Raw genomic sequence first — 13,122 nt, 5'->3', positions numbered from 1 at the left:
ACTAGGAAGGAACTTACCATATTGAAGAAGTCCTTCATCCAGGCACATACAAACTTGCACGCTTAAATGGAGATCTTGTTCCGCGCTATTGGAATGGAGAACACTTGCGCAAGTATTATCAATAAACAATCCTTCTTAAAGGACTGGCTTGTATTAATTTTTACTTTTTACTAGTTTTGAAAAAGGGTTAGTCATGTTATATGGCTAATCGCTTATAAGTGTAAGATCTTTTAAAGATCACTCGTAAAGACATGTTTAGTCCATTTAAATATGAGAATTATAAGGGACTGTGCGCAGCCAGTCGTTCTTGCCAAACTTTGTAATTTTTTACAAGTATTTGTTCATTACGTGTGTTGTTTTGCTCTACTATAAGTTTTTTCATTTTATACCGAGCAGTAATGTTCATACAAGTCGTGGTCAAGGCAAGTGACCAAGGACCTAAAGCTCCTCAGTCACTTGGGGGGCATATAAGGCACATCGATAGCAAAGCATACCAAGAGGTGTGTAAACACATGAACAAAATAAGTGAAAGCATGCTACGGTACTTAGAGTATTTTTCAAATTTTATATTTTGTTAAATCAAGCCAAAGTGCTATGCTAAGTTTGGTCATGCGAATTATAATATCAAAGGGAATTATTTTACACTGCAAGTAGTACTGCTTGGATGTAATTGGTTAAAAGTAAAAGTAAAATAAGCTGCCCATGCAGCCAAACCAAAGAAAAATCAGTCTTTACATCACGACCCGTAGGTTGTATGTTTAAAAAAGAAAATAAAATAAGCAAAAAAATAGCAGGCTAAGAAGCAGCAGGAGGATCCTGGGGAGCATTCTGGTCGACTACGTCTCCTGCAGCTTCCCCTCCCTCCACTCCGACGGCCAGCGGAATGTCTGGGGAGGCAGGAATCCTGGCTCTTTCTTCAGCAGCCAACCGAGCAGTACAACTAGCCAGCTCAGCCTTCCTGGAATCCTCTGGAAGGTAGCCGAAGTTGGTACTTTGATTGTGTTTCCAGAAGTCATAGAAACACTGAAGTGTCGCGTTCTTGTACCTTTCCAGGTCCTTGGCATTTGTAAGCTTGAGCTGCTCCACCTGGCTCTTAAGGACAGCAATGCTCTTGTCCTTAGCAAGATTCTCCTCTTGAAGCCTTTTCACTTCACACCATTGGGTTCAGCTAGCATCTTGGTAATCATCTCTCTGCTTTCTAACATTTTCCAGAGAGGCTTGCTTTTCTGCCAGTTCCGCGGCCAAGGAATCCTTCTGCTGGGTCATCACCTCCAGCTCCCCAGCGTGCCTAGCCTCTGCGGCTTGAAGTTCCTCGGTAAGCTTCACTCGGGACTGATCGATTCTTGCACTCGCGCGGGCACGAGCAGCAGTCATGGTCAGCATGGCCTGCAATCAAAGAATAAGAGTTATGCCAACTTCAAAGAAGAAAAAGTCAAAACCATGATCACAAAAAAGGAAAAAGGGTTCTTACACTGGCCACTTCATTAAGGGCCCTGTTGAGGATCTGGTTGACCCCCATGGTTTCACCTTCAGCCATGGCCTCTCTACAGCAGTCATGCTTAAGGATATGGGTGAGGCGATCCTTAGCTGACCACAGGGAGCGGCTTGCTAGTTTGGCCCCTGGGAGATCGGCTTGCTGGGCTTGTTCGTTTGGAGCCGTAGGTGAAGGATTTGTGGCAGCATGCGGAGGAGGGATTTCCTTCTCAGCAGGAGCAGAATTTTGGGCAGACGGTTGGCCAGAGGGCCCATCCTTTGGAGGATCGGTTGCTCGATTCTTCTTGGCCGGAGGTACTTGGCTGGACTCGCGGTCGTGTTTCCTGGCCGATTTCCTCCTTCGGACCAAAGGAACCTCTTCTTCTTCCTGAGTGCTGTACAGATCGAAAAAATTTGCGAAGGCCATATCTGCAAAAGAAACAAATATGCAGATAGTAAGCTACAAATAAATGACAAGTTATGGCACATCAGAAAAGAGATAAAGAAAATTACAAAGACCAATAGCCGAGCTATTACTACTTGTCGCTACACTATTGACTCTACTAGTCATACACTCACTCTCTGGCACGAAGAAGTCTGGCCCTAGATTTGGAGTATATGTAAAATTTCCGTCCCCGTCAAATAAATGACAGGGAATTGGCAAGTTATCTAAAAGTGAAATAACAATACCGTTTTCGTCGGAAGACTCGTCTAAGTCTACGATAGTCTCGACTGCCTTTTGTTTTCCCTTCCCTTGAGGGGCAGAAGGCCTTTCTACTGAGGGAATGCCAGTGGGTTCCCTGATTGTAACCCCAGTCGGTCTCCTTCAAGGAGGAGACGCTGGAGGTTGCTGCTTGGGATTCCCCTCTGCAGTGGCACTAACCGCCGCGGGTTCCCTCATATCCTGTTGAGGGGCTAGGAAGCCAAACAGCCTCAAGTTATCCTCAGTGACCAGAGACTTGACGCTCTTCTCAGCATCCGTCATTCTGGCCAGCGTGTTGGACCTTAACACCATGTCAGGTGTCGGGTATGGTCGCAGCCATGGGCATGAAAGTCACAATATGTTTCAGAAAAGTATAAGGAAAATTGCTAAGTAAAAACAGCGACCAGTGGAAAAGGGCATTTACCTCCTCGAGCGAAGGCCAGGTTATTTGCAGCCATGTCAGGCATGAGGAAATACTCCTGACTGTATTTCCCCACGTTGGAGATGTGGGTGGTGTCACTTAGGAATGTTCGGCTCATCTCCTGGTGACAAAAATGAAAAAACCCCGTCCCGGACTGTTGGGGGTTGGACGTAAGTTCAAAAAGGTAATTGACCTCATGAGGAGTAGGCTCCGGCCATTTTTTAAGTTTATAAAGGATATAGAGTGCAGAAAGCATTCTATATCCGTTGGGAGTAATTTGGAAGGGGGCGACACCAAAGTAGTTCGCCACCCCCTGATAGAATGGATGAAGAGGAAGGGTAGCCCCCACCTCTATGTGATACCTCGACTAGGCGCTATAAACACCTCCAGGAAAATTAGCCCTCTCTTCCACAGTGGGGATCTTGAGATTTACCCCAGTGAGGGGATACTTCCTGAGATAATTGGCAAGCATCCTGGGGGTTACTTGGCTAAGCGGAGAAAGATACCACTCGACATCAAGAAGAATTGAATGCCGAGGGCGAGCCCTAACCTGGATGCGAGGGTCTGGGACAATGTTTTCTCGACCACTGGTCGAGGAAACCCCAGCCTGTGAATCAGGCTGAGCTGGAGAATTTGAAGTGTGGTCAGGCTTTTGTTTCTTTTGACCAGTGGATTTGGAACGATCCATTCTGGCTGGAGATGGTTGAGGTCTGGAAGCAAAGAGTCTAGAAAAAGGAATCTCGTGAACACTCTGAGCAGGCTGTTCTTCACCTTCAAGCAGTTGTGCAAGGAGATCGTCTTCGATCGGCCTCTCACCTCCCCACAAATCTGGCATTAAAATTTGCGAATAGAAAAATGGGGAGGTGAGGATGGAGAGTCTAGAAAATTGGTTAGAATAACGCTGGTCGTGTATAAAAGTCAATTTTTTATACAACAGCATTCTAGCAAAAAGCTAATGTTTTCATGCGAACAGCTTGAAAAACAGATCAAAAAGTGAAAGTAAAAAGTTTGTTTCTGAAAAAGCATTTTCAACTCCAGTTAGGGCAGGAAAAACTCAGTTTTTCAACTAGCATAAAAATCGAATTTTTACTTCGATTTTACGTCCTAAATTTATGATCTCGACTATCAAACTGATTCACAAATCCTAAATGGCAAAGATGCACCATCCTATCTAGCATCACTCGATAAATCCCCTATTTTCATGCATCTCAACCCAGGAACGCAGGAAATATCAGAACCTAAAAGCTAACTTACATCGGCATGCACAACGTAAAATAAAGAGTAGAAAAGTCCTGAAACTTACCGAAGCGAAGATTATGGAGGTTTGAAGAAATTCTGAGCGTAGGCGAACGAACGGCTGGTTCTTGGAACGTCGGAAGATGATCTTCAGAGAAAGTAGAGGTTCTAAATTAGGGTTTCTTGATAGAGAAATAGCTTGCGTAAAAAGAAAAAGGAAGCTCTGGGGAGGCTATTTATATTTTGTCTGTGGCATGAAAAAAGAGGTAATCATCAGTTTCCTCTTTTCGAAGCATGGGGAAGAGTGATAGATGTCAATGGGTTGCTTGGGAACCAAAAAGCCATGATTAGACAGGGGTAGGTTACTTTTTCTGAGAAGGCACGAATTACTCTGACAGATTTGGTGGGGTAATCGAAGAGTCGTTTTCCTTAATGTTCATTTATTGCTGGTCGTAATAAATAAACTTGGGGGGCAAATGTTATCCAAAAAGCAGGCATGGGTGACGTGGCAGGCGTTTTTAACACGTGGCTAACACCTGGCAGAAGGTTTGTTCGACCATCGACCAGTGAGATTCCCCTGACGTAACATTTGGGTTTTATATACGACCAGCCTGGTCGTATGCTCCATATATTTAGAGATAATATTGTACAATTGTAATCATATCCGAGATTATCTCCCATGATCCATGATGATCCGATTATTTAGGAAATAATATATGTAACTAATTCGTGTAATCCTCCTTGAGCCTATAAATAGAGAGAAATAGCTCAAGGAAGGGACTTTTGGCTGATTTAAGTTGATACTTACAAGAGAATTAGAGCTATTATCTTACAATTGTATTATTCATCTCTCTCAAGTCTGTGAAACTCAGAGAACCCTAGTTCTTTGATTACTCCTTTGAGAACTAATATCAATAATAGCTTAAGTGGACGTAGGTCATTGCCATTTTGTGTGGCCGAACCACTATAATTTGTTGTGTCCTTTACTGTTTTTCCATTAGATCTATTTCAACACCTTCATTCACATCAAGCATTTGACTTCGTGTTAGTTGACCATATCGAGGGTCAACACTTGCCTTTAAAATTCATTGCCAAATTTCAAATCCAATTTCTCTCCTCAGGTTTTTTTAAGACCCACATATTTTATTAGGACACTCAATGCGCGTCCTAAAATGTGTTTGTTAAGGACTTTCAATAAGTGTCTTAAAAGCTCCAGAGACCTTTTTAAGGACTTGCATTTAGATGTGCCTCCTAAAACAGTGACCCGTAAAGAGTCTTTTGTAGTAGTGAACCTCCTATTTCAACCTCTTAGTCAGTCTTTGTCCCAAAAATACATGTATGAATATTGTAACGCCCTGGTTACCCCAAGACAGTTACGGTGAACTTTGAACTGTGATTTAACTCACTAACCGAGTTCTTTGGTTAAAAACGTGCTTCTAGGTGTTATTAATAGGTTAAGGTGGAAACTAATCAAAAGAAAATGATATATTTTATTTAAAACATAAAACTGTTCATGGGCCCATAAAAACGTTTACAAGTTATTTACGATACAAAATGGTCATTACAGTTTAAAATTTACAACCCGCCGATCTAAACGTTAAAAATAGGGTAAACTCCCTAGTTCCCCTGAGAAATCCTTGGCCGTGGTGGTCAAGCGGCCGCATATGTACACATCACCACCTAAGCTCTCCACTCAAGGCTGGGTGAGCTTTTCTTTCCCTTTACCTACACCACATAGCACCCATGAGCCAAAGCCCAGCAAGAAAACTCAATATTGCACATAAATATTATCAAATGATTATCATTATAATCATAAAGAGCTTATAGTCCTGTACAGATGAGTGAATATCACTTTGTGGTTACGTTAACCATGAAGGAGCTTATAGCTCTAATCAGATGAGTGATTTAACACTTTGAGGTTCTGGTAAACCATAATGAGTGACAGATGAGTAAGTCACTAGCTTAAACGAATGAGTGATTGATAGGTAAGTCACTAGCTTAACAGATGAGTGACTGATGGGTAGTCCCTACGGGGCTCGGCACCCATAGCCATGTGACTAAGCAGTCACCGGGGCTCGCTGGCCCTGGCTCTAAATGACTAGCCTTTGGCTAGATAAGCGCTTTTAGTTTTCATCGACTTTGGCTAGACAAGCGCTTTTAGTTTTCATCGAACTTGAGGTCGATCTGGCATTAATGCTCATTTGAGTCATTCAATGCAGTTCTCGATTAGATCTAATCTTTGTCGGCTTACGTTAACACGCTAAGACCATTCTTGACTTATGAGTCAATACCATGTGACTAGTGCTCAGTACTACTGCCAAACTTGACTAGTGAGTCACAGCTTCACAGTTGATACTGACACCATTGTCAATTCTGACTATTTAGTCAGTGCCATACACAAGTGAGCAAGATTTGCTAAGCATTCGATATTCAATCAATGTCCACATTTAAACATTCAACATGCCTCATGAATAACCATGCATGTCACATATGGGTGCAGCTTTCTTACCTCTGGTTCGAGCGAGAATTAATATAAGAACGACCCTTGAGAACGATCAGTCTTTTAGTCCCTTAGCAGTCACCTAGTCATAACCAATTGGAATCCATTAATAAAATAAATCAATAAGAGGTTCACAATCTAAATCCTCACTTCTGGGATCAATCTCGCACTCTCGAGACTCCCAATCCACCCAAACGGGGTAAATGAATCAATCCCCGAGCCCCCAAAGTCATCCCGAGCCTTAAAAATAGGACTTGCTGAAGTTGACCTAGCGCTGGGGTGCCACCTGCAGGACTAGATTTTTTCTGGTTTCCTCCCCTGCGATTTCCCTTGAAAACCAAGCCTTCAAACCAGCCCCAGACATCACCCAAACATGCCATTTGACCCCAAAACTTCATCTATACCCCAACCTCATAAAAACCCAAGCAACCTTACTCAAAAACTTCCAACTCGACACTTCAAATTCCTCAATTGAATAACCATAAGAAAAACAGAGTATAGCCAAATTTAATGGATGAATTCTTACCTCAAGCTAGATTTGAGTCCTCTTCAATGGATGAACTAAGACTCTAAGCTCCAATCTTTGATTTCCTAGCTTGGCTCTTCAAATTGGGGTTCAAAAATCCAAAGGAGGAAGGAGGAGGGTGATGATCGTGAGAAGGGAAACCAGCAACTCTATTTTTCTTTCAGTTCTTTCTATAGCTTACTAGAATCACATATATCCCTTGCCAAATGACCATATTGACCCTAAGTTAAGTAAAACTCTAAAAAGGCTAGTAAGGGCAAAAATGTCATTTATCCTCTAATCCCGCTAATCATAATTAACGTTCTCTAATTCCTGTTATTATCGATACTCTCAAATACCAATACTTCATATCCCGTTACCCTTTAATTTATGGCAACGCTCTAATCATTAAATCACCCCGAGACTTACCCCGAGCCTCGAACTTAATCCCGTTATGACTAAACCACCAATTTATACTCAAAGATCGTCTCATGTCGAATAGTTCGAATAAATCCACATTATAATGTGGGCTCAATAATATATCACCGACATGCATACAAATATACAATTACGCCCTCAATGGGCCAAATTACCAAAATACCCCTGAGATGAAATGTGGACCCACATGCATGCATTTAACATCATATTATAATATAATTCACATAAACATGCATATAATAGTTTAATGGCATAATAGAACAATTATGGCCCTCCCGGCCTACTAATCGAACCATTAAACCACATTAGGGATTTCAGGGCATTACAAATATTTTTTTTCATGGCGGTGTTCGTTGTAGTTACGACATCCATTCTCTAAATTTAAAAAAAAAATTAATAGTTTACAGAGCTGAAAATAGAATTCTTGATATTTCAGTTTACCAAGAGTGTTAAAAAAAACCCAAAACTATTTTCAGCACTGTAAACTACTTGGAATTTTTATAAATTTTACAGGAATAGTGTCGTAACTACATCGAGCATCGCTGTGAAAAATATTGGAAAAAAAATACTCCGGGATGTGTTTTTTGGGGTGGAGTTTGACTAAGAGATTGAAATAGGAGGTTGACCATAACACTCCTCAATTATAATTTATTATTTGTGAAATAATAAAATAAGGAAAAATAAAATATACTGATATTTTATTAAAAATTAATTTTAGACATGTTATTTATAGAGTATAAATAAAGTGATATAAATAAAAGAGAAAAAAATCAAATTGAAAAGTCATGCGCTGCATGGTGGATGCCAAAGCAGAGTCCAAATGGATTGTGATCGGCACTTAAGGCCTACTCCAAGATGGCAGGGTTTTAATTGACCTACCTTCTTCTTTGTTTCTATAAATAGAACATTATGTGAGATGGGTTAGAGTTAGCTATTCTTTAGAAGAAAATAGAAACTCTCTTTGTCTCTCTTTCCCTCCCTAATGTTTGTGCCAACCCCAAGGAAGAACACTCCCTTTTGTGTATTTGATTTCTATATTACACAAAGGATACACACTCTCATGAGATGAAACACCACCAACTAGTGTATAGAAAATCACCATTGACAAAGGAGACCACTCATTCTCCTTGCATTGTGAGAGACATAGTTTGGAAGACAAGTGGTCAAGATGCTCTCTTTTGGAGCCACACGCATAGGAGATGAAGTTTAGGCTTTGAAACTGCGCTTTAAGAGGTAGATCACTATATTTTGCTCCATGTATTTTACACTAGATACAAATAAATGAGATGGTCCTATTCTAGTGATAGTTGCTAGAATAAGATTTATCTTATGAATTAATAAATAAAATGTTTATTTAAAATTTTGTAATATAATATAAGCACTCATATACATGTAATTAAAAACCAACAGGTATAACAATCTATGTTGGTGGTAGAGTGATTTATCACCTAGAAAATCCTTGGGCATTATTTTTCTTCAAGGTTTGAAGTTTCTCATGCAGTATTTTATTTTAGAAAGGGTGGCATCTATTAATAAGAAACTTTTTTGTTTTTCTATCGAACTATAAAATACTTGGGCCTTTAGGATACTCTGAGAATAAAAATACTCTTAGGTGTTTAACTTTTTGTCATTGACTTTCATTACATGTATTGTACACCCCATAAACAAACATGTCAAAGTTTAATGTTCAATATGTATTGTTGTTCATAATAAAAAAGGCGTGTATACCAAGGCTCAAGCCAACCCTAAAAGGAACAATAAATTTGACTTGTTTGTAAGAAGAAGTAGATTCCATATCTTTGAATTATGTTTCCAAACCATTACAAATTTTATAACTCCAAGATAGCTAAAATTTATAATATTTTTTACATACACATGGATATCTAAGATAACAATACATGTGTTTGCAGTGTACAAACAATACTATAATAGGCATGTGGTTCATAATAACTAATTGATGTTATCATTAGCGAGGGTTGATAGTGGGGATAACACCACTAATAAGGTCACTACCTAGGAAATTAGACAATACACTTGTGTTGTTTCTCACATCTAGTGATGTTGAACCGAAATTTTCCATTTCTACATAAGTAGATTTTAATTCTAAAGTGCTACTATCAGATTCACATTGCAATGAACATATATTCTCTAACTCTCTCACAATCTCCAACATTGAAGGTCTTGCATTTGTTTCTTCTTGACAACACTTTAATGCTAGATCCATAAATCTTTTGATGGATTCAATCATGTAGGATCCCATGTTTCGATCCATGATGGAGAACATCCTCCCAACTTGACAGGCTAAGAGAACCTGATATTGGATTTACAATATTACATTATTGGAGAATTTATTTAAGTCAACCTAAAGAAGACAAATAATGAAACATATGGGAGTACAATCCGTATATATCAAGCTTTTATTCGCTATGGATAAAGTTACACAAAAGTATTAGCTAGTTAAAAAAAATATCCAACAACATAAAACTAGATTTGACAATTTTAATATTTTACTTCACAAATTATTAATAGTAAATAACATATTTTTTTTTAAGAAAAAATAGTTGAAGTAAATATGAATAAAATGTCTAGCTCAATAAAATAATAATTAAGTTTATCTAATTAAAATTTATAAAAATAATAATAGGAAAAAACAGAAGAAAAAATTATTTCAAATATTTGAGAAATTAAATACCTCACTAACAATGTTTCTATTGTGAAATATAGGACGCATTCCAGTCAATAGTTCTAGAAATACGATTCCAAGATTATAAACATCACTCTTCTCCGTTAACTTGTGAGTTAATACGTATTGTGGATCGAGATAGCCCTGTATCAAATGTAACATATAGTTGAAGTGTACTACTTAAATAGACAAATTAATAAAAATAAAAAGTTTCAATAGACAAGTTTCATATGACCCATAATTAATAAGAATTATCTTTTCTTTTTCTTCTTTTTTTACTTATACAATTCAAAGTTTGAATCTTGTTTAAATTTAATTTGGTAGTGTGGTGATTGGTTCAAGCCACTTAAGTGACTGCAGAAGTGGTTTTATCTCATTGGATGAAGTTCAAAATTCGTTTAATACAGTTGGCTAAGGGCTATAAGTGTTGGAGGTTTTAAATAGTCTTATGACTACTCTTTTCGGACTCAAGTTTTCAGAGAGAAGTTTTCATATTAGTTTTGGTTCTGTTTTGTAAGTTCTGTTTTTGAGAGAATTATCTTGTATGTGGAGCAAGTCTCCCTTGTGTAAAATTGTACTTGATACTTGAGAGAAATAAAGCCATTACATCCATTCATTGGGGTTGTTCTACCTTTGATGTAGGCTCTTAATTGAGCTGAACCAAGTAATTTGTTGGTGTTATTTTTTATTTAAAAGTTTTAGTTTGATTATCTTGTTGTTTTACTTTCTTGTTTGCTGTTCTTGAAGGTTGTAGGATTTACATCACAAGTGTTATCAAGAGCCAGGTTTGGTAGAAGTCCAAGATCAGTGATTTTGGTGTTCAAGAACTCGGTCTGAAAATCAAGAAAGTGAAAAAATGTCATCTGCAAAGTTTGAGGTGGACAAGTTCATAAGGCTGAATGATTTTGGGTTATGGAGAATCACAATGAAGGCATTGTTGGTACATCAAGGCATTGTAGAAGCCATTGACAGCAAGGCACTTGTGTAACTTGGTGATGATAAGAAAAAACAACTGGAAGTTCAGACCAAAGCTCATAGTGCAATTCTTCTTAGTCTCGGAGATGAGGTTTTGAGGGAGCTATCAAGTGAGGAAACTGCTATCGAATTATGGAACAAATTAGATGCTATATACTTGAAGAAATCTCTAGCAAACAAGCTCTATTTGAAGAAGAAGTTATACACTCTCTATATGGATGATGCCAAAGATTTGAGGAAACATCTTGATGATTTCAATTGGATCATTCTTGACTTAAGAAACATTGGAGTTACATTAGAGGATGAAGATCAAGGTATAATTCTTCTCAGCTCTCTTTCTAAGTCTTATGAACATTTTGTAGATACTATATTACATGGAAAAGATTCACTAACCATGGCAGAGGTCAAAGTTGCACTCAATTCCAAAGAAATTAAAAAAAGATCAGATGATAAAGGAGAATCTAGTGGAGAGGGACTCATAGCAAGAGGGAGAAGTGATAAACGTGACTCCAAGAATTACAAGAATCATGGTGAACACCGAGGGCATAGTTATCATGGTGGATACAGATCTAGATCCAAATCAAGGTCTGGAAAGAAGTGAAATTACTGTCACAATGAAGGTCACTTCAAAAGTGAATGCTACTCTTTAAAGAACAAGCTGAATCATAAGAAAACAAAGGGCAAAGGTGAAGCTAGTGTTGCAACAGATGGATATGAATCAGCTGATGTGTTAGTGGTTTCAAATGAGATTTCTGGTGAAGATTGGGTACTTGAATCAGGGTGCTCTTTTCATATGTGTCCTAACAAGGAATTATTCTGTAATTTTGAAGAAATTACTGGTGGTTCAGTTCTTTTGGGGAACAACAAGGCATGTAAATTACAAGGCATTGGTTCTGTAATAATTAAGATGGCAGATGGTGTTCAAAGAACCACAAGAAATGTTAGATACATTCCTGAATTGAGAAGGAATCTGCTTTCTATTGGTGAATTGGCAAAGAATGGTTGTACAATTAAAATCGATGGAAACTCCTTAAAAGTCTCAAAGGGATCACTAGTAGTTATGAAGGGAGAGTTTAGAAATGGTCTTAATTTTCTCATTGGAAAATTAGTGAGTGGAATAGCATCAATTGTTACTCACAATAGTTCAGACATGACTCTGTTATGGCACCAAAGGCTCGGGCACATTAGTGAAAGAGGCATAGAAGAACTTGTGAAACAAAGGGTACTTAGTGGTAAAGTCATTGGCAAAGTAGAATTCTGTGAGGAGTGTGTCTATGGCAAGAGCTACAGGGTGAAATTTATTAGTGGCATACACACTACAACTGAACCACTAGCTTATTTGCATTCAGATTTATGGGGTCCAGCAAAAGTTCTATCCTTAGGTGGAGCAAATTATTTTATGAGCATAGTGGATGATTACTCAAGAAAAGTATGGGTGACATTACTAAAATCTAAAGACCAAGCACTAGAAAGCTTCATCAATTGGAAAAGACTCACAAAAAATCAGATTGGAAAGAAAGTAAAGAAATTAAGAACAGACAATGGACTCGAGTTTTCCTCAAAAGAGTTTGACAATTTCTGCATTCAAGAAGGCATTGCAAGACACTTGACAGTGAGGAAAACACCCCAACAAAATGGCCTTGCATAAAAAATGAATAGAACTTTGTTAGAGAGAGTGAGATGCATGTTAAAGGGTGCTGGAATGGAAAGAAAATTTTGGGGTGAGACTGTTACTACAGCCTGCTACTTAGTTAATAGATGCCCATCAATACCTTTGGATTTTAAAACACCCCCAAGAAGTTTGGACAGTCGAGAAAACATCATATGAACACTTAAAAGTGTTTGGCTGCACATCTTATGCTCATATTCGACAAGACAAATTGGAATCAAGGGCACTTAAGTCCATGTTTATAGGGTATCCTAATGGAGTTAAAGGATACAAACTATGGTGTCTTGAAGATGGTTTTGAAAGGTGCATCATAAGTAGAGATGTCACTTTCAGAGAGAATGAAATGCCTATGAAAAGAAGTAATGAATTTACTCCAAGCCAAACACAGAGTAAGTACAGATTGAGGTGGAAAGTGATGACATAAATCAACTTGATTCAGCAAGTGTGACACAAAGGTAATTAACTCATAGTGAGGAAGCTGAAACCACAGATTTGAGAAGCTACCAGCTAGCTAGAGAC

At 38.4% G+C, this 13,122-nt stretch overlaps 1 protein-coding gene across 1 annotated transcript; it reads right to left on the bottom strand.

The window, feature by feature from the left end:
* Positions 1–1,164: 1,164 nt before the first annotated feature.
* Positions 1,165–10,576, bottom strand: LOC133779253 (receptor-like kinase LIP2). The gene is made up of 5 exons (XM_062219237.1): positions 10,538–10,576; positions 9,969–10,103; positions 9,290–9,587; positions 1,472–1,902; positions 1,165–1,386 (listed from the first exon to the last, which is right to left on the bottom strand). Exons 1-5 carry the CDS (start codon positions 10,574–10,576, stop codon positions 1,165–1,167), a joined length of 1,125 nt encoding a protein of 374 aa, XP_062075221.1.
* Positions 10,577–13,122: the final 2,546 nt, after the last annotated feature.

This window comes from Humulus lupulus, chromosome 5 (genome assembly GCF_963169125.1).
Source record: "Humulus lupulus chromosome 5, drHumLupu1.1, whole genome shotgun sequence".
Lineage (NCBI taxonomy): Eukaryota > Viridiplantae > Streptophyta > Magnoliopsida > Rosales > Cannabaceae > Humulus > Humulus lupulus.
Note: the sequence above shows the minus strand (reverse complement) of the source record. Positions and strands in the feature narration are given on the sequence as shown.